Source organism: Elephantulus edwardii, unplaced genomic scaffold (assembly GCF_000299155.1).
Source record: "Elephantulus edwardii isolate Elephantulus edwardi_28Jun2011 unplaced genomic scaffold, EleEdw1.0 scaffold00048, whole genome shotgun sequence".
Taxonomy (NCBI): domain Eukaryota; kingdom Metazoa; phylum Chordata; class Mammalia; order Macroscelidea; family Macroscelididae; genus Elephantulus; species Elephantulus edwardii.
Window position 1 is genome coordinate 14,015,520 of NW_006399798.1, and position 27,242 is coordinate 14,042,761.

Below are 27,242 nucleotides of genomic sequence, written 5' to 3' on the forward strand. Positions count from 1 at the left end.
TTTAATTCAATAATTCATCAATATTTTGTTTTTTAACATTAATTATAATTGAATATAGTTAATTGCAATGTATACTCATCTTCTCATCACATATTGCTTTTCCCTTCTGTCGGGTTCAAATCAGAATCTTTTGTTTAAAAATTCCCAGGGCAGTATTTTTTTTTAATTTTTCTACTAGTTTATTTACAAAATTCAAATACAAATTTGAACAAATTCTTTCAATTTCCTGACCCCCCCATCAAATTGTACAACCCAATGATTAATCCCCTCCTCCCCCTGCACATCCACGTCCCTCTGCTGCCAGCCTCTCCCACCCCTCCTGGATCCTTATACTCATTCTACAATGACAGTCTTATACAATATTTATCCTTATGGGCCTGTGTTAGTTCACTCAGCGTAATGCTCTCCAGTCCCTCCCAAGTTAGGTAATAACCAGGGCACTATTTTCAAGGGTTCATCTGGCTTTTAAGACTCCAGATCGGCTTAGTTCTTCTGGTCTCCTGCTGAAGAAGATGTTTGTTTCTGGAGATGTTCCATATGGTCCCAGTGGTTCATTTCAGGAGCAGAAATCCAGGACTTGGTTCTGAGGCACAGCTGGTGTAACAGGTCTCTCATCCTGTTTACTTGTGCCTAAGAATCAGTTACATTGTGGCAGCATTTCTTTGTGAATGCAATTTACTCTAAATAGGATAAAATCAAGTTCTTGGGGAAGAAGATGAAACTCCACCTCCTCTCCCATGAGAATTTTAGGAGACATTCCAATGTCTGAAAATTCACAAAAAGTTTATACCAAAGTATTTGCAAAAACTTTCAGTGACTCTGGGTTCTTTTTTTAGTTTTCTTTTGTTTGTGTGTTTTCTTAATCTAACCTACTTTCCCAGTTTTGTTCTCCACTTTGCAACTTTATGTCTTCTCTGTTCCATCTCCACAGGTTCTGCTGTTAACCGAAAGAATGGCTGTTCAAGTCCACCAGCTTCTGCACTGGAGAAAGAGGAGGCAGTCTCTGTGCAAGGGTGGGGCCTCAGAGGCTTGATGGAAGGGACGTAGGTAACTCATAGCGACCCTATGAACAAAAGTCCTCACACTTGTATGACTTTCACCCTCTCTCCAGGTTCATAGGGTTTCCAGAGGCAAGCCATTTCAGAAGTGGATGCCACTCCTGCTTCCAAGCTTGTTTGAATCGGGGAGCTCCACCAAAGACTGTCCACCATGGGTAACTGTTATCGCATTTGACACATCAGTATCACAGTGTTCAGCTTCACAGCAACCACGAGTTACCTCTGTACGACAAGTGGACACACCAGGGCTATATGACCTAGAAGAATGTTTGACCAAAAACAATTAAAAGCAGGTCCTCAGGCCCAACCAAATTTAAGAACCAAGGCACGGTTCAAACTCCATGAATTCCATTATTCCATGTTCCTCCATAATCAAGCATTCTCATTGGCTCTCACCACCCCAAAATATCCATTGGGGAGCATTCAGCTGCTTCCCCAATCTCCTCCTATTCTGATACCATGTTTCTTCATATAGTCCAATTTCCTGAATGATTTGTTCGGCATATAGACTGGATACACTTGAGGAGAGGATCAAGTGTTAACATCTTCCTTGATTTTAACCCATTATATATTCCCTTGTTCTGTTTGTATAACAGCTTCTTGATTTAGGTGTAGCTTTCATATTGTTGTCTTGTTGTTGTTGATTACCATCGAGTCGTGCACAACTCATAGCGACTCCAACAACAAAAGACCTGAGGCCTTTCTGTAACTACCGTTTCTTCAAGTTCATAGAATTTCCAGAGTCATGTGGTTTAGGAAGTGGATGCCACTCCTTCTTCCCACCTGTCTTAAAACTGGGAGCTCCACCAAACACTGTCCTCCATGGGCAGCCATTATGGCTTCTGAAACCTGAATGGTAAAAATTTGAGCATCACAGCAAACCCAGATTACCTCAGCCCGGCAAATTGACAGAAGAGTGCTGACAACTTAGAAGAATGTTCCTCCAAAATATAGTAGCAAAGGATTAAAAAATAATCCCTCTGACTCGACTTATGAAATAATTAGGGCCCTCCAGAAGGTTTTGTTTACTCTAAACAAGAGGTAATAATAATAATAATAATAATAAATAATAATAATAAAAACATTCCACAATGACCCTCCACCAAAACAAGAGAGCTCATCTTACAGAGACCAGTTGCTTCACCTAGTTTCCAAAACGGAGACAAGGGCTTGGCCTTAAATGCACGTGTCCTCCTGAAGGTCTTTTTGACTCTAAACAAGAGGCTTAAACAATGAAACAATCTATACAGACCCTCAAACAAAACAAGAGTGCCCGTCATACAGAGTGGAGCCAATGGAAGTCCAAAATGGGAGAAAAGGGCTTGGCAATATATATTGTTCCTGTTAAGTGCCAGCCGAGTACTTAACCCCATAAACAAAAAGGAAATTAAACTATTAAAGTAACAAAAAATGCCTAGACGGGTTTACTTAACCCCATAAACAAAAAGGAAATTAAACTATTAAAGTAACAAAAAATGCCTAGACGGGTTTACTTAACCCCATAAACAAAAGACTTTAACCTTGTTCTATAGCTATTGTCCTTTCTCTATGTTTATAGAGTTTCCACAGGCATATTTAGGAAGTAGATGCCACTCCTGCTTCCAAGCCCATCCCCATCTGTTAGCTAACCAGATATTGTCAACCATGTGTAACCATTACGGCACTTGACAGACCAATGACACAATGTTCAGGATCACAGCAATCCGTAGGTACTTCAATACAGAGAAATGACAGAATAGTGCTGTACCACTTAGGAGTGTTCCTTTCAAAAATAATAACAACCAAATAAACTTAAAAATGCCGCAGGTCTGCCCACGCTACAGGTTCCCATTGGTTCCCAGGAAAAGGCCTTTGGCCAGCCAGACAGGACCCAAAGACCCCCGCCAACACAGAAGGAGCCTTCTGAACAGTTGTTGTTGTTGTTGTTATGTGACATTGAGTCGCTTGTGACCCTATGGACAAGAGCCCTAAAACCTGCTCTATCTTGTGCCAACCTCACCGTCTCTGACACACTCATTCCCACCACCCCAGTCACAGAATCGATCCATCTCATCGAGGGTCTTCCTCTCCTGCGCTGTCCCTCTACTCTCCCAAACATGATGTCCCTCTCCAAGGACTAGTCCCTCCTTGCAACATGCCCAAAGTATGTCAGACGAAGCTTCAGAATCCTTGACTCCAAGGAGCATTCCAGTTTCACCCTCTCCAGGACAAACCTGTTTGTTCTCTTCGCAGTCCATGGTACACTCAACAGTACATACTTAAATGAGAAGAGTCTTGGACTGGCTAGGCTAACTTGTTAACTTATTGTATCGCCTTCATTGTTGTTGTTGTTAGGTGCCTTCAAGTTAACTAAGATTCATTAAGATCTTACGAACAATAGATCTGAACTTTCCCCCCTCTCATCGGTGAGACGGACAGACCCAGTGACTGTGGCAATGGAATCCAGTGTGTACTGGACGCTGAGGTTGGCGCAGGACAGGACAAGGTTCACAGAGTCACTGTGAGTGGTAGGCGACTTGCTGACCTGTAACAACACCTTGTGGGTGACCGGTGTTCGATGGGCCAATGCTTCTCGCTTGCCTGAAGCTCACCACCACGCTAACAGCAGAGGCTCACCTGTTTCCAAGGAGCTTCCAGACTAAGACAGGCTGGAAAGAAAGTTCTAGTAATCAGCTTCTGAAGATGAGTCAGTGTGAACCCACACACACTGGTCCACAGCAGATGGGGGCAGGGGGATGGAGTAGGACGGGGGGGTCCTTCCCACCACCCGCTGGTCCACAACAGAAGGGGAGGAGGGGGCAGGACAGAGCATGTGGGGCCCACAAGAGGTGAACGTAGACTTGACAACAGTCACCAACGTTAAGTGAGGCAGTGGGAGGAAGGCTGGCTGCTTTGGTCAAAGTGGAGACTGGACTGAAGCCAGTGAGGCTTCTCCACGCTCTGCGTGAGAGGGGATGAGGGCAGGGCCAAAGACGGGTGTGAGGGTGGGAGATAGTGGGAAACGCTGTCCACGGAAGAAGGTGCCAGCTCGCCATGGACGGCTCTGGGACAGGCCACCTCTCTCCTGGGTCCGCTCCATTTATGAACAGAAGGTGACAGACCAGGACTTCCCCAGGGTCCAGAGCTTTGGTGATTCATGTAAAGTGTGGACAGGGTGGTGCCAGGGAAAAGAAGGAACTAGAAGGGTCTGAGGAGGGCTATGGAGAAAATGATGGGGATTGTGAGTAGAAATGGGAAGTTAGCCGGGAGAGCTGAGCTGGGGGGAGATGATGTGTTTGTGGGGAAGGAAACAGGGAACAGAGGAGGCACATCCCTGAGGCAAACAGGCAATGGAGGCAGGGAAGTGTAGCTGCTGGAAACACAGCCTTCACCACTGACTGTGGGAGCTGAAACCTGCCCTGCCCAAAGAGAGCCATGTCCCACCTTCTGGGACCTCTGCAGACGTGATTAAAGCTTTTGAGATGAGGAGTTACTCTGGATTATACAGAGCCCATGTTCTTACCCATCAACTCATACGTTCTCCTCCAAGAGCCAAGGGCAAAGAGAAGCAAAGGAAACGGGGGAGGTGCTAGCCTGAAGGCTGGAAGTTCAAGTGCACTCAGAAGAGCTACTGCCACAGAAGAGAGAGAGAGACCTGACAATCTACTTCTGGAAAGCCAGTCCCTGGACCCATCAGAGTGCACAAGGGGGTCACCCTGAGTGCGAACGACTCCACAGCAGCTGAGGGCTTAGCCGGAGAGCAGGAAGCAGGAAAGGAAGGCTGTTTGGGAGGCCTTGATGCCAGACCCTGAAGGTCTTGAGTGCCAGGCCAGGGGATTTGAGCTCTCCTGACCTAGACAGCGTCTAGGCTGTGCAGAATACCTCCCCTTGCCGTGTGTCTGTTTTTTCTGTCAAGCTGGATGGCCAGCTCTGATCTGGAATGTCGATTCACGTCGATTTACAGTATCTCTCCAAACCACGCTGTTATTCTGAGCCGGCAAGTGGGTCCCACCTCACAGTGGCTTCACGTGACAGAGGAGAGGGGCCTTTGTGTGGGAGTAGTTTGTCTGTTCTTTCTGCTTTGGAGACGCTGATGGCTCGAAGTGCTGATGTCATGGTTAGCAGAGTGTTAACCACTGTGCCAAAGCACCTTATCTGAGTGAAGGTTTACAAATCACATTGGATTTTCGGGGAACCATTCACAGATCTTTCATTTCACAACATTAATGACCATTCATTCACCTGCAGTCTTCAATATAGATTTAAGCGCAACATGAAGAAAACAGTTTCTCACCACTGGACCAACTGGCAGCATCATGATAGATGGAGAAGAGATTAAGGTTGTTAATAATTTCAGCCTGCTCAGTTCCACAATGAATACTGTTGACACCAGTCAGGAAATAAAAAGATTAATTTCATTGGGAAAATCCGCTGTCGGGGACCTCTCTAGAATGCTAAAGAACAACAATGCCAATCTAGAGACAAAGGTGCCTCTCTGATCAAGGCCTCGGTCTTTGCAATTCCTTGCTGTGCATCAGACATCACCACTGACTGTGGGAGCTGAAACCTGGCCCGCCCAAAGAGATCCATGTCCCAGCCTCTGGGACCTCTGCAGATGTGATTAAAGCTGGGCAATGACTAAGTAGGACAGAAGAATAATTGATGCCTATGAGTTGTGATGCTGGAAAAGAGTAATATTATGGATTGCCAGGAGAACAAACAGGTTTGTCCTGGAAAGGGTGAAACCAAATTTCTCCTTGGAGGCAGGAATTCTGAAGCTCTGTGACACATACTTTGGGCATGTTGTCAAAAGGGACCAGTCCTTGGAGAAGGACATCATGTGTGGAAGGCTAGAGGGACAGAAGAGGAAGACCCTGGGTGAAATGGATAGACACAGTAACCGGGGTGATGAGGGTAGGTGTGTTGGAGGCAGTGAGACTGGCTCAGGATAGGGCAGGGTTCAGAGCTATTGTGCAAAGGGTTGATATGAGTTGCAGGTGACACGACAGCACATAACAACAACAAATCAGCCCGATGTGTGTTTTTCCCCCTTTACTCAGTTGACCTATTAACTAGCTCTCCTCCTCCCTCCCTCCTCATCTGATAACCCTGCATGATGGCTATCTGGGTATAAACTTTTCCTTAGCCTTTTGTATTAGCGCTCTTATAAAGCACCTTTCCCACACGGGGAGATCTGGCTTATGCAAAAATCAGCTTTTATCTGTAACTTCATTCATAAAGCTACATTATGGGTGGGTATTAGGATCTTTGCCCCCAGGATAAAGTTTCCTTAAATATTTTGGTTACTCTGGAGCTCTGGTGGCCTTGTGGGTAAGCAGTTGCACTGCCAACCCAAAGGCAAGCAGTTTGAATCCACCAGCTGCCGAAGGAGGAGGGACAATCTCCTCCTGTGTCATTTATGGCCTCTGAAAATCTGCTGGAGGGTCAGCTAGGAGTTGGCTTCACTGGAGGGCAAGGAGAAATGACTAGTGTGTTAAAATACATTCTCTTCCTGCTCCTACAAAGCTTGCTGGAACTGGGCTTGCCGGAGTAAAGAAAAGAAAATGAAACAACACTCTTTTCTCCCCCGAAGTCCACGCTGGCCTCAAAGTGTCACCTTACCTGTTTGTTCTATTTTTCTATGCTGACCCAGGACTGAAAACCAAGCAGTTTATTAAGTAAGTCTCAAGCTGCAATGGAATTAATCACAACAGGATCATCGACTTTTAAACCACTTGGCTTTGGGAGGAAGAGGAAAATCAACACACTCCTCCACTCCTGTAAATGTTAATTCTGGCCACAGCTGCCAGCATCTTCGCACAGCTGCCCTGAGTGGTTAGCTTGTATCAGAAGTTGTTTGAGCCTTTTGTTTTCTAGCCTGGCTTGCAGAAAATCACTCTTGTGCAATCCAGGGCACAGTACTCGCCCCTCTTTGTGGTCTCAAGCTGGTAACTCAGGTGCCTGACTGACTTGGGGGGGGGGGGCGGAAAAACTGCAGCGTGTATTTTAAAACATTGCTCGGTGTCATCGACTTCTGGAGGCCTTGCCAAATTTCCTCCAAACAAATGTCTCTGGTGGGCAGTAATTCACTGGGAGGCAGCATCCCAGCCCGAGAATGTGTGCCTTGTCACTTAACACTGATTGTACCAGGTGGTCCCTGGACAATACTTTGTGAGTCTGAACTCTTTTGTTTTCACAAGGATGATCTATATTCCCGTGTTTCTACCAATGAAGCACTTAGTTGTCTCTGAATCGATTGACTTAGGGCTGTTGTTATATGCCATCGAGTCACCTATGATTTACGGGGACCCTATATACAACTGCCTTAAACCCTGCTCTGTCCTGTGCCAAACTGTCTCTGACACACCTGGTCCGATTACCCCAATCACAGAGTCAATCCACCTCATAGTCTTCCTCTCCTGTGCTGTTGCTCCATCCTCCCAAGCACGATGTCCCTCTCCAAGGTCTGGTCACTCCTTGCAGTATGTCCAGAGTATGTCAGATGAAGCCCCAGAATCCTTGCCTCCAAGGAACAGCCTGACTTAACCCACTCTAGGATAAACCGGTTTGTTTTCTTAGCAGTCCATGGTATATTCAACACTCTTCTCCAACACCACAGTTAGAGTATGACATTTTTTTTCCTAACAAAAGGGGCTTATTTTGTGGATTCAAAGCATTAAATGAGTTTTGTTTCAACGTGTCAGTTGCCATCAGGTTCATCTCGTCTTGCTGCTACCCCAGCTACGTGGCAGAGAGCTGTTGCGAGGGTTCTCAGTGCCCACGTTTTGGAAGCGGATTGCTAGGCTTGTCTTCATCAGCACCTTTGAGTGGATCTGAACCGCCGCCTACTTTCAGGGAGCTCTGGTGGCCTAGTGGTGAGGAGCTGTGATGCCATCCCAAAGGTACACTGATCAAATCCACCAGCTGCTTCACACAAGAAAGATGGTCAATCTCCTCCTGTGCTAGTCTCTGAAAACCTGCTGGAGGGTCAGCTACGGGTCAGTTCTGGTCCCGACTCGACAGTCGTTTGGGCTCCAACTTAAAAAAGCTTGAAATCTCTCCCTATGAGGCTTTATTTGGTAAACACTACTTCAGTTACAAGACCGATCAGTATTACTTCCACCAGGTTAACGAACCATGAGTCCACATGTGCCACCATGCAGTTCTAATGACTACACAATAAAGAAAGGAGGTTCTCCCTTCCCTAATCGCACATCCAAACGACAGTTCTGGAAGAGGTCCGTATCTCATCTTCAGTCAGGAAAGTTTGTAGGTAAGAAAGTATTGATGGCGAGCTGAAGCATAGATTTGTCCCTCACTGGCTGCCATCGTCAGAACTGACTCACAGGGTTTCTGAGGCTGTTAACAGAATGGGAGAGAACTGCTCGAAGGTCTGTGCTTGAGTGCAAGGTGAGTTAAACAGCTCGAGACCCTCTGAGTTAGCAGCTCTATTCCCTGTGGACCACACCCCCAGGGCACCCCTAAATCACTGGAGAGTTATGCTTCCCAACTTTTAAGTATTCTACTTCATATTTATCAAATGTTTAAATAACATCATAGTATTGAGTTGTTTTATAAATGTTTATTAATCAGTAATTTTTACAAAGGAAATAGTAGTACTGAGACAAGACGATTGCAGTATTTGTACAAAAGTAAACCACTTTAATGAACTAGTAACTTATTTTAAAAAAAAATTCAGCATTGCTTTCTACTTTTAGACTTCCTTTAGAAATAATTTATTGCCAATACTGAACTAAAGCACTGGCAGGGAAGAAATTTACAATCAGATAATGTGCTTAGTTCCTGGAAAGTTATGAAAAGATAGATATTTTTTTAAAAAAATCCTAAGCAACAATACTTTTATACAGAGCTAATACAAAGTATGTTTTGTTAGGTACATACAGGTTGTTACAAAATACATTTTTGATAAGGCTTCTTGTGGTAAACAAGCTTTACCGCCACACAGCAGTATAGAAAAGCTATTGAAAACATTCTGTGATTCTGCTTTCAAGTAACAGGTAAGGAAAAGGCAAATGGCATAGCTGATTGCATTGTGACACATACTTCCCAAGAACGAATCTCTCATCCTCCCACCCCGCTTTCCTTGGTGCCATCAAATAGGCGTGAGGACAAATCCATTACTAACTATGGCAAGAAATGTTCTAAAACAGCCTTTCCAAAGGCAAACCCAGTCACCTTCTCGGCAGCGTGCTGCTGGCGTACCCACGGACGGAGGACGTATGCACAGGGGGGTTCTGGCGCTTCCATCCTTATTAAAAGCAGATTTGAAGCAGTCAAAAATTCTACCATCTGAGGAAACAAGGTCCCAGCACACAACGCTTTAAGAACTGCTCCTAAGTGAGCTCTGGTGGCCTACTGGCAAGAAGCTGCGCTGCAATCCCGAAGGCATGTGGTTCAAATCCACCAGATGTTCTGCTGGAGAAGGGGCGACAATCTCCTCCTGTGCCAGTCGGATCCAATTAGATGATACACAGCAACAACCAAAAACAAAACAAAACAAAAAACCCAACCCCACTTCTAAGCAGACAAATACTAGGGCAGACACTGTACGTGCAGCAGGTTAATAATCACTGATCACCCAAAGACTGGCTGAGACTTGACAGAGTCAGCTTGTTTAAAATGCCCAAGTTTAGACTTCTACTTCAAGCTCTAGTATAAACTGACTGAAAGCCCTAACCTCGTACCATAAAAAAAAAAGGGTAGGCACAATGTCATCTGCTTTATTTGAAGGATGTGGAGACAAAGAAATGGCTATTTCTTCCTTACAGTTTTCTATTGGGAAGTCAACCTTTATCCTACAATGAAAAACAAAACAATCAGAATGTTAGTCAAACAGTACAACACACAGAAGTCTCAGTGTAACTAAAGGGACTTAACATGGTGAAACGGGAGAGAGGCAAGCGACCTGGTTCCCAGTCAGATTTCAAAGCGAAAGGGACAAAATTGCTGTGCAAAATTTGTTTCCCAATTCCTCGGATAAAAGCAAAAGAAAGAAAAAAGTGACAGCGTGGCTTTCTCTAGATTTATTGGGGAGTTTGTTACAACTGTCTTACTGGGCTTTACAGGCATGATTTCATGGTTTCAAACAAGAAATTAAGAGTTAACACTGATACTCAGCCTTCCCATTACATACACAGAAATAACATTGCTACAAATTGCAACAGAAAGAATTTTGCTTCAAATGTTTCATAGAATGAAAGCACCAATTTGAGGGCATATATAAGAGCATTTGAGTTTCTGGACATTACAGAGCAGAGAACTTGGAAACGACTTTATTCTTCATATAAATAAGGCATAACCGGTTATGTGTATTAATGCTGAAATACATTTTATCAAAAGCATAAATACAAACACTTGTGTATACACTGGAAGTTTAAAACCTACCACCTTTTTTTCTTACAAAAAACCTGTAGGACATAGCACTTCAACTGAATCAGAATCAATACTTAATCTTAGTAATTTCTGGTATGAAAGTAACTTCAGTCTACTTTAAATCAACCATGGTCACCCAACAGAACAAAGACGTCAACAGTGACCTAGCAATCTTCTGTTAAATACGTGCTGATGCCAACATCTTCAAACCCAACAAAAAGTAGTGATTTCTTTCTTTCCATTTTGCCTTCTTCGGACCTAGTTACTCTGTAGCTCTTAAATACCCTTTCCAGACAGTAAAATGGAAATGAAGAGTTCAATTAAAACATTTGGCAGCAAACAACAATTCAAGTTGCTAAACATGGTATTTAAGTGACAGTTAAGACTTGAAAAAATACTTGACACACTTTTTGCTTAAAATCCATGTCCCCAAATTGTGGTGGTCTTTGATTTTATAAGGCAACTCTGCATTGCATAAATTTCTTCAAGGTCAATGAAGATACTTATGTGACAGGTTTTAACTCCGAGGCATTCAGGTTTAAAAACAGAATGTAGTATAGAATTAGGCACATTTTTATCCCAAAATAGAACTGTGAAAATGTAAAAAAAAAAAAAAAATAATAATCAAACACATCAACATGTTTCCATTTCAATTAAACTGAAATACTTCTTGGGGGTAGGGAAGCAAAGGCAGAGTGAAAATGACACATACTCTTCCAATTTTGGTCTAAATTTCATTTCCCTCTCCACAGAGTAGTATTTCCACAGGATTTGGCTTTCGTGCCATTTGACCCCTTCAAATGCTTAAAAAATACAGTATATAAAAAAAACCAAGGCCTGAAGTCCTTAGACGGAAACCTACTGTTCTGCTGGGCACATCTACTTGAGCCTGGCATTAAGTATACAGGATATACTGCCCTAAAACATTGTCTGGATTTTATTTTAAAAGAATCTCCACTCTTTCTTTCAGTAGCACAGTAACAGGACATAGTAAAACTGAAGAGAACTGGAAAAGCTCAACTCATTCCTGGTTTTTAACTTTCCTTGGTGGTGTTCCAAGTTGAGAAAGGTGCTTTAATTTTTGCTTTGTCAGGCAGTATTTACGGTTCCTCATCACAGATCTCGAGTACTATTTAAGTGTCTTCTTGACTTGGTCTTCACTGGGGTTAATGTTTGGCAAGTCAGTATAGCTACTGGCTAAATGTACATGTAGACCTGGTGCTGACAAGCTCAATGTTTCTGTGCACATATTCAGAACTACTCACGAGCAGGGCAAACTTGGTAATCCTGTGAATGCTGACAACGTATTCTTTTTTGCAGAAGCCCTTGATGATGTGAACATGCATGAGCAGGACTGGGCGTGCTGGAGTTACGGCAGAAGTTGCTGTGTATATGATATATGATGGTGGAGCCTCAAAGGCGGCCGGCTAAGAGCAATCCCAGGTCAGCTCAGAGACACTCTCTCCTTACACCTAACAAGACAGACACAGCTGAGGGTGTCCCGAAAGGCTGAGAGATGTTGATCAATCTCTCTAACCAATAAAATACCTGAGAAAAGTCAGCTAATAAAGTGACAGATATCACAGTCTTAGTCACAATTTTTAGGAAAAGAAAGCCAGACTTTTCAAGCTGTCACTGACCTTTATCCACCTGTTTCTCAAAATCCAATGCTAATCCTACAACAACCTACAAGATAGTATTTTTACCTGCGAACCAGTCATTTGAAAAGTTAATGAGAACTGTACCTGTGGTCACAGAGTTACATGACCGGTAAGTTGTAGCGTGGTAAGCGGTGTGGGAAGGCCAACGGCAAGCCACTTTAGGTATGAACTACACTACTAATTCCCCTTAAAATATGGAAAAAGTACCTCAAGAAAGCGGCCTTTCATTAACAAAACCTAAACAAACCTGCACATTCTGTAACCAACCTTGAGAAACATACCAGGCATGACTGGTAATCTATGTCTCTTCTTACATCGGACAGGAAAATACTGTCCTTGGCAAGTGCCAAACAGAGACTAAAAATCCCTAAAATTCCATAAATGTCATGGCTGAGTTGATGACAATGGGACAGGGCAGCCAGAGGAGATGTTCGTGACGAGGGCACATGAACCTTCCCCACAGTAAAGACAGAATCAGGAGACAGGATTGAAAAGAGAGGGAGACACGAGATTCGGGAAAGGGTATGCTTCTTCAGAAAGTTCTGCAAGGCTGCTTGCAGGTTTGGGTTGCTGCTATGGTCAGTGCTTCCCACATGGCACAGTGAATTATGGGATAATGACACAGGAAAAAAGGCAAACTCCATTTCCTTCCGGACTTGGATCGGAACCCTCGGCACGACACTGGCTTGCCCTTTGCTGCCTCCTCCGTACCATTTCTGACTCTTCAATCACTTCAGAAATCCTTAACGTAAACTTTTCAACCTTAAGAGCATCACTTTCAGAAACCACAGACATTTCAAAAGTATAATCACGGCTGGGTGCACAAGCAATTAGAAAAACATGAGGTTAAATCTCTGGAAACCTCAGGGTGACATTCCTCAGATCAAACGTCTTTCCAATAGCCTTTTCCAAAGAACAGGTCAGCCGGTGTTCCTGCCAGAGCGAGGCAGACGGGAGCTGGCTCTCTTACTCTTCCTTCTTAACCTCGTCTCCACAAATATTGAATGGCACCTCCTTGGCACTGCAGAGAATGCATTTGAAAGTGGAAGAATGTGAAGCCTGAAATACACAGGGCTTGAGGTCTGCCAGGAAATGACAATTTGACTCAAGGAGAAGCCACAGGGAAACAGATCCAAGCCTGAACTGCAGCAGATGTTGGCAACGTGTTACCCCGCAGCTCTAAGGCACAGACCGGAGCCCACATGTGGACTGAGAGTGCCAAGACACTAAACACAGAATCGAGATCTTTTATTTTTCTGATTTCTGCTGTAAACTGCTATTAATAAAAAAAACAAGACACCAAACAGAAAACAATCAAAACCACAAAAAGGTATTAAAATAGGCAGTCTCTGTCCATCATTGAAGCATCAGCTGCTTGAGGTTGTCGTGAAGAATCGTATCCTTCACGTCACGGAAAACGAGGCGGATGTTCTCCGTGTTGATGGCCGTGGTGAAGTGGTGGTAGAAGGGCTTCTGCTGCTGGTCCCGGCGTTTGTTCCGGAAACAGTCCACCAGGAATTTTTGGACGTCTCTTAAGCAGTGGGGATCCCCTTCAAATTCTAAGAAATAGTCTTTGATACTCACAACTTTCACTTTCTCTTCAAGCAAGTCTGTCTTATTTAAGAAAAGAATTATGGAGATATTGCTGAAAGTCCGGTTATTGACGATTGTGTCAAACATGTTCAGAGATTCAGTAAGGCGGTTGGTGAGTCGGTCTTCCATGAGCACCTGGTCAAACTCACTCGAGGAGACAAGGAACAGTATGGATGTCACACTGTCGAAGCACTCAAACCAACGTTTCCTTTCTGACCTTTGACCCCCTACATCAACCATCTTGAAAGGAACATTTTTAATTTCAAAGTCGTACTCATGAATGCCTTTGGTAGGCCTTCTGGCAAGCAGAATATCTTGCTGTGATGGAATGTAATCCTGGAAAAGAAATGATTAACACTGAATCAGCATAACTATTATTCTCATTATAAAAATACCCGGACATTAAAATGGCAATGAGGCAAGACTGGGTCAAAATGCACGCAAATGGTCAGCATCTGCAACTTTATTCACCCCGAGAACACTAGCCAATTTACATACAAATCCAACCCTCCCTTACCTGCTTTTTTAACCCATCTTCAATTCTGCACCTCACAGACCTAGTCTGAATTCAAGTCTTCTGTGCCGTACTTGCCCCCAGGTCCTCTCTCTATCAAAGAAACCGGCTCTAACCTGACAAGCCCTGAGGATCACCACCCACCTCTCTCAACAGCTCCACTAAACGCTGCTTTCCTGGCACCGCCTCCCGGACTCGGAACTCTTGTGGCGGGTCACCCTGCGCTCCCACGTGTGGGAGACACACTCCCTAAGCCTAACCCAGACTTCGTTTAGGGCACTTCTTAGATTTGTTTCCAGAGCACAGTCTCTAAGCAGCCCTGTTCCAGCTTTCTTCTCACTTAGTGACCTCGTGTCACTTCCTCTGAATGCCACCACCTTTGGCTCTGAAATGAAGATAACGGCACCTGGCGGGCAGACAGCTGTCCAGCCCAGGTGGGCTCTCCTGTGTGTACAGGTCCTGACCACGCGGAAGCTGCTCTTCCCACCAGGGACCAGCTCGCCCCTGACTGCACACCTGCTTGTACAATATGACTGGACATTCTTCTCAGTCTAGTATTTTTCCAGAATTCGGACTTAGCTTTTTGACAACACTGAGCAGGCAAGTTTATATAAAATTATTTATCGAAGTTGTTGCCATTTTTTTTTAATTATTTTTGTGTGCATGTACCGTCAAATCAGATCTGACTGGTACAGGAGGAGATTGTCCCTCCTTCCCCGGCAGAGGTGGATTCAAACCGTGCGCCTGGGATTGTAGTTGCAGCTCCTTACCACTAGGCCACCAGAGCTCCCCCCCCCCACCCCGGGATTCCTGAAAGGTGGTGCCTTCTGCCTCCACGTGAGCGCCAGCTACTTCAGGATCATGTCAACAGCAGGCTTATTCATTCAACCTCATTAGGACACTCTCACGTGCAGTACAGAACCCAGGCCTATGTGCTCAGGGCTGCGTGGTCCGACGGAGGACAGGGTCGTGATGTGAATGTGGATTCCAGAACTAGCTGTCCACACTGTGGCAACCGTGTGTGATCCAAAGAAGTCACTTAACCTGGGTCTTGGCTGCCTCGCTTGTAAAATACAGGTAAGAACACCCAGAGTTTCTGTGAAGATGAAATGAGCTAAATGAATGAAGTGTTTAAGAATGAGCGATGTCTACGAAGACCATGTGACCTGTGCTCCAGGTCTACCTGTGACGACAGCCACCACAGTGGTCTCTGCCCGCTGGCTCTGCCCACTGTTTATGCCCAAGAAGAGAGATCTGAGAGGCAGGATGAGCAGAAAAACTGCCAGGAACCTCTCACTTTTAAACGCTGCCCAGTTGCTCCTATTTACCTACTGACAGTCAAGCACAACAGCAGAAAATTTACCTTCTTCCTGCCAACTCCCCAGCAAGTCCAATCAGCTGCTTTCTCATCCCTGCTTCCTCACCTCCCCTAAGCTTCTCTCCGTCATCACCTCTCGTCCATCATACCCTGTTGGCCTCCTATGAAAACCTTTTCTTACTCTCATCTTTATTTCCACCGCCCTCACTCGATCATCTGCAGGGCACCTTCTCCTCCCCACCTCGTGGACCCTCTTGCAGTGAGTCACCTTCAGCCTCTCCCAGGCTGTGGACTTCATGTCCTCATGCCACACGCTGCTATCAGGATTGCAGGGCCCAAACTTTCTGGAACTGACACTCTGCATTGCACAGGCTCACCACGACCTTGGCCAAGACCTAGATGGGCTCCCTTCCGGATACCATTATGGGCCCACTGATTCCCCCAACAGTGCAGGAACAATGCGTAAAACCCGCACATGTCTACCTTCTAGAAATGTGTGAGTGAGACCGTGGAAATTCACGCCTCCTTCCTCAGACAAAAGCGTTTCCCGACACAGGGCACTGGTGAGCCTGCCTTCCAGGTGGGCAGCACCTGCTTGAAACCCGGCCCATCACCAGCCACTTCATTTCCTCCAACTCATTAGCCTGAAACATCTCTCTCCAGTCTATGAACAAAAGGCATCTTCAAAATCAGAAACACTGAGATGTCCTCTGTTTATTTCAGGGATGTCAGTTTTGTCCCTGACTAGATGGTGATCAAAGAGCAAACCCAGCAAAACACTGGTTACTGTGTGCAGAGCACCGTTCTGAACACCTGGTAGATTTTTTTTTCTTTTAAATTTTTTTTTCACCTGGTAGATTTATCTCACCTAACTGTGCCTACTTGCAGAATGCGTCAGAGAGCTGGCCAATGACTGAGGAGGACAGAAGAACTGATGCCTGTGAATTGTGGTGGTGGAGAAACGTGCAGAACGTACCATGGATCGCCAAGGAAACAAATAGGTCTGTCGTGAAGAGAGCTAAACCAAGTTTCTCAGTGGAGGTTAGGATTTTGAAGCTTCGACTCACATACTTTGGCCATGTGGTCAGGGGGGACCAGTCCTTGGATAAGGACATCATGCACAGAAGGGTGGAGGGACAGCGCAGGAGAGGAAGATCTTGGACGAGATGGACTGACACAGTGACTGGGGTAATGGGGGTTGGTGTGTTGGAGTCAGCAAGACTGGTTCAGGACAGGGCGGGGTTCAGAGCTGCTGTACACAGGGCAACTCGACGGCACCTAACAACAGTAACAACAGTGTCTGTGCCTATTCCCTGCAACGTGGATTCTTACTCTTACTCTGGCAGCACTAGAGACGAAGAAGCAATGGTTCAGACAGTGAGAAGTGACTTGACAGCAAGGAACAAGGTCACAGAGCCTGCCTGAACCAGAGTGGGACCTGACCCCGGGACGTCTGGCTGCAGAGTCGTCCTCCTGACTCCTGTGCTGTCCCTCACAGAGGCTCGTGGGGCAGAGCACAAGCAGCTTCAGTGGCTCTGGTCCTTTGTGCAGAGGCGGAGCAACAGGCGCAGCCCCTCTTGTGGGCCAGGCACAAAGCGGACGGGACATCCAAACTCAGAGCAGTTGCTTTTAAGTTGGCTGTAACTCATGGGTTTCTTAGAGTGTCAGGCTGCACTCTGCTCCACAGGGTTTTCAAGCCCATGACCTTTCAGAAGCAGATTGCCAGGCCTTTCTTCTGAGGTTTACCTCGGCAGCACTGACAGTGTAAACATTTTGCTCAGTGAGGACTACAATCCAGGCTTGTTTCCCGTCCTTCACGACAGCTTCCTGGGTCCCTTATGCTTCTCTTTCACCCCCAGTGTGGGCCCAGAATTGTTCTCAACACGTGACTGAGCAGACACTCTGAACTGTCAGAAGCCCACCAAGAGCCACTCATTCAAGAACTAAGCTTGTTCAAACTGCAAAGTGCATTCGTTTCGGTAACTGTGCCACGAGAGGACGCATTTGAGAGAAAGACAATGAAGGGTGTATGGGATTCACGGATTGATTTTACTTTAAAACCTCTTTTCTTGTTTTAGGTGACAGCGTACATATCTAACTAGGTTCCATTTAAGACTTTTCTCTAACTGCTGTGACACTGGTTAGGCTTTTGGGTCCGTCTGTTTCTCCCGATGTAGCGGCCCCTCCTCCCCCTGCTTTCTCATCTTTGAGGTAAATGCTGACCTTTTGGCTCCTGTGTAAGGGGCGCATCACTCACTGGTGATACTGTTTTATAACCTAATCTATTATTTGGCTGACAGGTGAACCCCAGGAGTGGCATTGCTCAATGTCAAGGTTAGATGGTGGTCACGGTCACTAGGCACCAGGAACTCTTTTCACAATAAAGGGAAGACCTCTTCATGGAAAGGGGTGTGTGTGGAAAAACAAGCAGCAACCCCTCTGCTAAGTGCAGGGGGTCAGAGGCAGGAAGCATAGGCTGCGCTGGGGTCCCTGAAGACCTACGCTTGAAGGTGTGCTCAGGGAAGTTCTATCTGAAGAGCTAAGAAGGTGAAAAGAGGCAGCAAGTCAGCACGGTGTGGACTGAAGTACATGAAGTAACTCTTACAACATTAGACTCTAGGGGAGCTCTGGTGGCCTCGTGGCAAGAAGCTGCACTGCAATCCCAGAGGAACACGGTTCGAATCCACCAGATGTTCTGCCGGAGAAGGAGGCGCAATATCCTCCTGTACCAGTCAGATCTGATTTGACGGCACACACACACAAAATTTAAAAAAAAAAAAAGTAGACTCTACCCACTGAGACATCCCCCCATTTAGCCTGTGTTTACTTTGTAAGGCTAGAATACGACCAGATGGAAAAACGCTAATGAACAGGCCTTGACTCCAAGGCGGATCACACCGAGTAAAAAACTGATAAATGCAACAGATAACTGCGGATCAACGTTGGGGGAAGAGGGGGGCAGGGGCGTGGCTAATAAACACTGGCTCCTTGAAAGGCTACTTAGAAAAGTTCAGAGGAGAGGCAAAAAGTAACCTCAAACAGCAAAAGAAGGTGCTGTGCAACACATCCTAAGTCCACTAGTATTATTTTCTTCTTGGCTAAAGTTTCATTTTGTGCTTTCCTTCAGTTATATACAGTTAAAGTAAAAACCCGTTTTAAAATCTTAACAGAAACTCGCCTGAAGGAGAGGCAACCACTGTAGTGCTGGGTTTAGTTGGCAGCAAATGCCTCCAGGGCAGCAGCATTCAGATCTTTCCTCAGTCCGCCCTCTAATACCCTTCAGAGTCTTCCTTGCTGAATGGGCACTTCTGGCCCTGTGCTGGGAAGCAGCGCCAGTCAGGGCACCAGGGGCCCCCAGCACCAGGGGCTGCTCCGGGAAAGGAAGCCTCCCCCTCCCCCCCAATCCAGAGTCTCTTCAGCTGTCCGGCAAAACCAGCCCTCCCATAGTTAGCACAAGGGCCCTGAACTAGAAAGGCTGTTGCCAACATTCCTCATTCAACCCAGTGTTCTTTCTGTTTCTATGTGTGTGTGTGGGGGAGACGGAAGGGTAACAAAGTATGTACTGTTTCATTTTCAAACACATACACCTTTTGTAAATGATTTTACTTTCATGAAATAATGATGGGTTATTTCTGGAGGAAAACTGCAGCGATCAGATAAATAAAGGGGGTGAAAAGAACAGGTTCTCAACTGAAAAAGGAAAATTATTTCTCTTATTTTGGGGAAAAAAGTCACTTAAGTCTAAAACACTGGAGAAAAATTCAAGATAAAAGAATAAGCAACAATTTCCCTCAACATTCAATGGGCAAGCTGTCTTAGAATAAAAACCTCAATATCCTGACTACCACTTTCAAACGACACAAACATAAACAGTGTATAAAAACTTACTTGTTCTCCAAGTTTATCCAAGTTATCCAGGAAATATTTTACAGATTCACCCTAGAAACAAGAGAAAAAAAAAATCAATCGATTTTAAGGCTTAGAAACAAGATCTTGTTACAACAGTTTATATTATACTGTCTAGTGGAAGCTTCATCTAAACAGAGCTGCTTAGTCACCAATTTCAGACTAAAGACTGAACTAGTCCAACATTCATGAAACCACCCTGTCCTGAAATGCTGCATCTGAAAAGCCCGGTTATAAGCATCATCTCACAGGACACACGCAAGCTCTTTTATAGAACCAAGTGCCCGGAAGCCACTGCTGAGACGAACACAAATCCAGTCAAATCCAAAGGGGATTGGCGCTTGTCTACACGTTTTTATCAAGTTTACAGCTAACAGTGATTATCTTAGAGACTAGAAACAAAGAAGACAGAACACGGTGTAATATATTCCAGGCACAGAACATCCTGGGCAGCTGTGCCTTGCTTAGAAGAGGCCCCATCTCCACTGATCTCCTTTCTTCAGTTGCCCACCCTAATGTGACCCTCACTTCTGAGAGACAGCAGGCAATTCCCAACCTCTCCAGGGTATGGAGACCCTGCTAGTGGCCACGTTCCCCAGAGGACCAGCAGACTGGAGGGGAACCATCTGGGGAAACTGGGGCTCCAAGTCTTCTAGGTTCCCAACTTCCTCTCCAGGGTGAGCTTTTACTACAAACCGCCCTGCCCCTTCCAGAAGCCGCTGCCACCTTTCTTCTTCTTTAGTGTGTGAGAGAATCACCCAGACGTCTTTAAAACCCCAAGTTCTCAGCCAGGCCTGGGGCTGGGCTCAGTTGTTCCAATTCAGGTGACGCTCAGGACCACATTTCAAGTCAGAAGGCCTTAAGGAGTTTCCAGTGCAACAATGAATGAAAACCCAAAATCTCTGTAAATGTTCATTAAAATTAATAAAATTTAATAATTAAAAAAAAAGGAGTTTCCAAAATTATTGCCCCAAAGGCCATGCATCTCTGGTGGTGCGAAACCACTAGCAGCTCCATGAGAGAAAGATGGGCAGTCTGTCCCAAAGCCTTGGAACTGATTTGATGGCATTTTAAAGGAAGCCATTTTTCCAGGTATTTCTCCCAAGGAGTGGCTGGCGGATTCCAATCAGTTAGCAGCCAAAGCGCTTAACCACTGGGCCACCAGGGCGTCGTTTCATTTATGTCAGTTATACTGATCAATTTTACTAATGAAAGTAGCCCCGAGAATGAAATGGTTCCACAGGAGAAAGCGGGGCACTCCCCTCCCATGCAACGTCCAGCCTCCAAAAGCCTGCGGGAGGGTCGGCAAAGAGCCTGTTCCAGCGGGATGGTGCGAAGCTTCTGAGTCTGCGCAGAGGACAGCCAGTTGTCTCTGCTGCGACACTCAAAGTGCCACCCAGATTGTGTTGAAGTGTACAAAGCAAACACGATCCTACTCAGAAATGTCATGAGAAATGGAAGCTTCAAATCCACCAGATGCTTTGCTGGAGAAGGAGGGCCAATCTCCTGTACCAGTCAGATCTGATTTGACAGTACAAAGACACAAAATAAAGATTTTTTTTTTAAAGTGTTCTTGCAAACCTACTCAGATAGTTTAAATACTTTTCTTTAACACATAAAACTTTACAGTAGCTTCTGAAAAGCTAGCTGCACTGGGAGATCTGAAGCCTGATCAATTTTACCTTTTTTATTTTTTCAAACTGCTGTTAAAATAAAACCAAACCCCACTGGCCTTAAACTTGAATGGATGCTTTGCCTGAGTGTGATTTTGTGACATCAGACAGCGGTCATCTGGAATGTACTCGGCCACTGAATTAACCATTCAGTTATTAAGAGACATCTATCTCTACACAAAGAAATGATCATGTTCATGAAGATCTTCACAGACCTTATCACCAACTGTGAGCACTGGGAAACTGTCAAAAACCAAAGTTTTCTGAAGATCTAACTTTTTACCTGAAAGCTCCCATTCTGTGGCTAACAACAAATGCTCAGTCACTTTTGGAGAAATAACAGGCTTATTTCCCCAACTTTCTCAAAACACATCTGTGGGGCACCCCAGCCTGAATGAGGCAGCCCTGTCTGAAGGAGGCAGTGGTTCTTTGAAGTGGTGTTCCATGAGAGGCAAGGCTATCCGCTCACCACACCTCCCACTCTCTCCCAGAACAAGATCCCATTCAGGAGGCTGCAGGGGGGTTTCAGCACACCTCCTATTTCATCATCAGGCTATTAAAAGGAGGCATGCCAAGGGTTGAGATTGAATACTTTTCACTAATTAATCAAGGATACTATTACGTAAAGATGGATTTATTGAAAAATTTTTATTGCAAATGCAAGTTAAGTGAAGACCACAAGCTGTACAGCCCAAGGTCAACGCCCACTGACTATCATACCAAGTCTAACAAGGGAAACCACATCTGAGGATCACTGTGAAGACTTCTGAATGGGAAGGCCCCCTGGAAAGGGCTTTGGGAGCCCAGGGGCCCGCACCCTTCTGAACTGCTGCCTTCAGGTTACCTCGGAGGAATACGAATGTTTACACATTGTGATGGTGACAGATGAGTGTAAAGTCTTCATGACTAAACTGACAGTGAACGACTTTGCCCTTTTTTTGGAGGAGGGGTTAGTGTGGAACACAGGAGGGAGCTCTGGGGACACAGTCTGTAGGGGCTTCACTGCCAAGCCAAAGGCTGAGCCTCTCCGGTGGTCTCAATCCAGCGGCGGCGGAGGGAGAAGGATGAACACGCTCCTCCAGTTTTACAGCTAGAGGAGGATTTATGGGCATGGAAACCCGGTGGAGGGTCAGCTATGAGTCAGTCTGACTCGCCGCGACGCAGCAGTGATACTCGCTACCAGAAGCCCTCTTTCCCTTACTCTCTACATACAAACAGTTCTGTCTTTCACAGTGAATCTATGATGAAGATAAACAGAGTCAAGATCATGTAAGAACAAGCGTTTTGCTGATGCTCTATAAATAAGGTCTAAATCCTGAGCCCCACACCATGGTGACTGATACTCAGTGTTGTAGGAAGCCCAGAGCAAACGTTTTCTATTTAAAGGACAGCAACACTTCCCACATCCAAGCCAACAATTAAAGTTCAATCACGTAAAAATGGACTGCAGGGCGCAGTGCTATCTCAACTGATGAGCAACAATGAAAGACAAAGTGACTTTAAGATGCAGGAACAGTCGCAGCTGACAAAGCATCCCTCCCTCTGTGAGACAGACAAGAACACCCTGGTGAGGGTACTGCCAAAGAGGCATTCTCATCCTCTCGTGACCTGGCCAACTCATAGAAAACTTCTGAAAAGTTCTAAACCTTTAATGCTCTTTCACCCATTCTAAGGAATTTACAGAACAGAAACAAGGATCAAAAAAGACAGCAGGATTGATTGCCTCCTGGACACTGATTGCTATTATCATCTGGTGGCTGTCGAGGAGCTGACATAAATACCACCTAAGGCTTGCCATGATCCCGGCTCGGCATGGTAGTCCTGGACAGGTGATGGACAACAGTGGAGGACCCATTTTCACATGGATCTACGAATACATCAGCTGTTGATCAACTGGGTGTGTAATCTGCATTTCTGGATTGACTTTCGTGTCTTAGGATCAGAGCCATGGATCCTAATGCACTGCAGTGTCAATGGTTGCCGCTGGAAATGCTGTTCTCGCCACTTTACCACGAGGGGCTCTTATGAATGCTGGCGTTAGAAGAACTGTCTCGTTTTGATCTGGAAGTCACGCCAAGCAGCCACCACACTGGCCAGGATGAAGGAAGCTGAGGCGCTGGGGGCCAGGGATGGCCACCACCTCACCACAAGCTTGATTAAACCAGCTGCCTTTTTTTTAACCTTTAGGACTTTTAAGGCTCTCAAGCATTTTTTAAGTAAAAATAAACTTTGGCTTTTAAAAGGGGGGCAAAAAAAGACAGCAAGATTTAGTAGTTCGTTTTTACCTGTACTTTTATATGACTGCTATGAGAGAGATGTGCACCATTAAATGTTAAAAGTACAGCAGATTACAAAATGCTATTCCACAATTCCTTATCAACAACGCTAAAATTTCAAAAGCGAAAAACAAAAGTCTTTTTGCAAGCCTTACATCAACACTTAATTTAGTGGTAAAATCGGATAAAAATTGATGTCAAGTTCTTTAGAGTCTTTATTCACTTAGAGGATCTGCTGGTACTCTCAGGAGAGCTCTGGTGGCTCAGGAACTGTGCCAAGGTAATTGGTTCAAATACACCAGCTGTCCCATGGATGAAAAGAGAGGCAATCAACTCCCGTGCGATTTACTGCTTCTAAAAATCCTCTGGAGGGTCAGCTATGGGTCGCTTCTAACTCAATGGTACACAACAACAAAAACTACCACCACAACCACTTCGATCTAAAGGAAGGCGATCTGGTGGTGTGGTGCATTACGTCTGTGCCGCAAACCCAGAGGGTGGCAGCTCAAATCCACCAGGCGCTCTAGGGGAGAAAGGTGAACATTCTTTCTGTAAGATTTACAACCTCTGAATCCCAACGGTGGGTTACCATGAGTTGGCCTGGACCCCATGATAGTGGGTTTGATTAAGGGTTATTTGTAGGTTTAAACAGTTAGTCTATTTCTGTAATAAATGGAAGCTAAACCTACTGACTATCACACAGGTCAGGAGGTTAGTAAGCAGTGGTAAAGTTCAATTGGGATTCTTTTCGTGTGCTTAGGGCTGAAACTTTTCTTGAATAAGATGAATAATCATCTTCAACTACTACTGCAGGGCAATGACTGGCTATGGAAGTCAGTTTGAGCTGTAACTTGAGGATACTTCTTAGTTAACTGAACCCCAAATTCAAAGCTAAAATGGCATTTGTGCTGTGAAATTTACACAATGATAATGATTTCAACTACCACTACACTGGCCAAATCATAAGCAATGTCTTACTTTATACGCTTCTCTGCCATCAAAAGTTCCAAGAAATGAAGTCTCTATCCACACACAGATTTGCAATTTACAGATTTTCTAAATGCAAACAGTAGTTTGAGAAGAATATTTCAGACTCTAATACAAGTATGGAGAAAATTTTCAGACTTCAAAATTCATTTATTTGTGCAACCACGGAGTTTCCACCTACCCACCAGTTGGAAGTCATTAATCTGGAATGTAATGAAATTCTATGAGGAAAAACTAAAAATGTCTACACTATCTTGCAAGATATCCTCAATTAAAATCATATGCTCATTTGGCAAAGGTCAAAGAGGGGTAAATCTCTTTTACAGATCAGTATTAATGGTCAAGCGTTAGCAATGTTAATGACAGAGTATATGTAACTTTAACATCTAATTATGTAAAATGTTATAACCTCAGGAAAGAATTTTATCCTCCTTATTAGTAGAATAACATTACCAAACCCAACCCCAAATCCCTCTCAAAAGAAACCAATCTTACATTTTTAATTTAATCAAGAAAACTTTCTTCAAAGTCAAGCTTTGAAGGTCTACACAGCCTTCACGCCACCTCTCTGAGATCTGTGCAGTTAAAAATTAATGAACCTGGCACACCAGATAAAACTCGGCTAAGCTGCTAACAGATTTAAGAAAACTCACTAGAAGTGTTACTTACATTTTAGTGATAGGATGTCACAGAAATTGAAGCCTCAACTAAATTTACAGGATTAATCTGTTTCTATAACAGGCACCTAAAACTTTGCAAGAAGACTTCTCTAAAGTGTTAAAAAGCAAAGATGTCATTTCCAGGACTAAAGTGCACCTGATCAAAGCCAAGGCGTCACAAGGATGTGAATGCTGGACGATGAATAAGGAACACACTGTGGGCTGCCACAAGAAAATCAGCTCTGTCCTGGAAGCAGCACAGCGCAAAGGCTCCTTAGAAGAAAGAACGTCCAGATTCTGTCTCACATACTTGGGCTACATCATCAGCAAGGATAACATCCCTGAACAGGGACATGACGCTTGTCAGCAAAAGTAAGTAAAGGTCAGGAAGGTCAGTGGAAATAGGAAGAACCTCAATGAGACGGGCTGAATACAGGGGCTGTATATCAACAAGGTCCACATACATAGGGCTGGGCTGGGCACTACCTCCTTCTGTTGTGCTAGGAGCCGCAATGGACTTGACAGCACCACCAACAAACACTGTCTGATGGGTAAATAATTCCATTCTAAATGCTTAAATAAGAAATATCTCAGTATTTTCAGGTGGTAAAAGAAATAACACTGGAGGATGAAAATAGCAAATCAAATATAAACATTTTAATTTTTCAGAGTTGGTTATCTTCTAAACTCTAATCATTACTTCAGACCCAAAAACTATGTAATTTTCCATATTCTACAATCTTAAATTCTGAGGCTTCCTCTGACATACTCTGGACATGTTGTAAGGAGGGACTGGTCCTTGGAGAGGGACATTATGCTTGGGAGGGTGGAGGGACAGCACAGGAGAGGAAGACCCTCATGAGCTGGATTGATTCAGTCACTGGAGTAATGGAGGTAGGTGTGTCAGAGACAGTGAGATTGGCACAGGACAGAGCAGAGTTCAGAGCTCTTGTACACAGGGTCGTTATGAGTCGCAAGCGACTCGACGGCACATAACAACAACAATCTTAAATTTTGATCAAGTTACTACTATTTCCTTCTCAAAAGAAAGGAAAAAAGTGCAGCTTATAACACAAACCCCAAAATCATACCTACTCCTAAACAAACCTTTAACCTTCACAATGAAGACCATCCCAGACCTTTGAGTCACCCAGGGAACAAGAACCCACAGCACCCTAATCACCATCCATTTTATCAAGTTGAGACAGGACAATCAACAAATAACACTGGTTTCAAAGAGCCATTATTAGACGATAATATTCAAACTGAATGCCAGCTTTCCATTAAAAAAAAAAAGACAAGCCTTCATTAGCCATTACAACTGTATTCAATTAAACTATATAGCAAGCTTATACTATTTAAGAGAAAGCCATTTCCATGAAGGATACACACAGTTAAGAAAATAAAGGAATTGAACACTAAAGAAATAAGATTATACCAAAAACATGAACCTGAGAAAATGCAACACTCAAGAAACTTCAGTCTTAAGCATTCAAGATCTAGTATATGATCTCCCATCCCACAGAAAAGAGACACATCAAAATTTAAAAGTCAATATAAAGACTTTTCCAGTATGCCCTCAAGATTCACTATTCTCTGAAGAGAAAAAGTCTATGAAAAGTCAGCTTACTGACATCCTAAATGCTTTTTCCATATCCTGATCTTAACATTTCCTCTTCATGTTCTTTCTCTTGCCTCAGAAACTCAAAATACACCTGTTACCTTCAAATCATTCAAGTTTATGTAAATAGTAAAATCAAATTTCCACACAGAGGTTCTCTAAAAATGGAAGGAGGTCTTCTGCGTCCATTTCCACAGTATCTCTATCAGCACTTCTGAGTCATTTTCTACCTTGTCTTATCTCTCTCTACAACTCACTGCTTCTGGGGACAAAGTTCCTATCTCCTTTGTGGTTTAATAAGTGTTTAATACCTAGGCATGAAAAAAGGAGTATCATAGAACTGGACTCTTTGGAATTAGAAACAGTATTCCTTGCTGTATCCCTACCCTTTACCTATATTAAATACACAATGGATATCTTTTTAAAATATAAAAATCATACAACTAGATTCTTTTGCAACTAGAAAGACAAGTGACATATTATATTTTCCTTTATAACAAAGGTCCTATTTGAGAGACTTAAAGAAATACAGGGAAAGAAAACCTCAAACCTATTACGTTTGGAAGACAAATTAATGGTGATTCTTGAAGTTGTCTATCACCTG

General features: G+C 44.3%; 1 protein-coding gene across 2 annotated transcripts in view; it reads right to left on the reverse strand.

Annotated features, from left to right (window-relative positions):
- Window positions 1–13,214: 13,214 nt before the first annotated feature.
- GNA13 (guanine nucleotide binding protein (G protein), alpha 13) overlaps window positions 13,215–27,242 on the reverse strand; it is a 35,666-nt gene continuing 21,638 nt past the window's right edge. The window contains exons 3-4 of one of the 2 annotated variants that reach the window (XM_006886259.1): window positions 19,405–19,455; window positions 13,215–14,020 (exon numbers count right to left, since the gene is read on the reverse strand). In XM_006886259.1, coding sequence (XP_006886321.1) covers window positions 13,448–14,020; window positions 19,405–19,455 — 624 coding nt within the window. In that variant the 3' untranslated portion in view covers window positions 13,215–13,447. The remainder of the gene's footprint in view (window positions 14,021–19,404; window positions 19,456–27,242) is intronic. The other variant, XM_006886260.1, reaches the window with a different exon arrangement.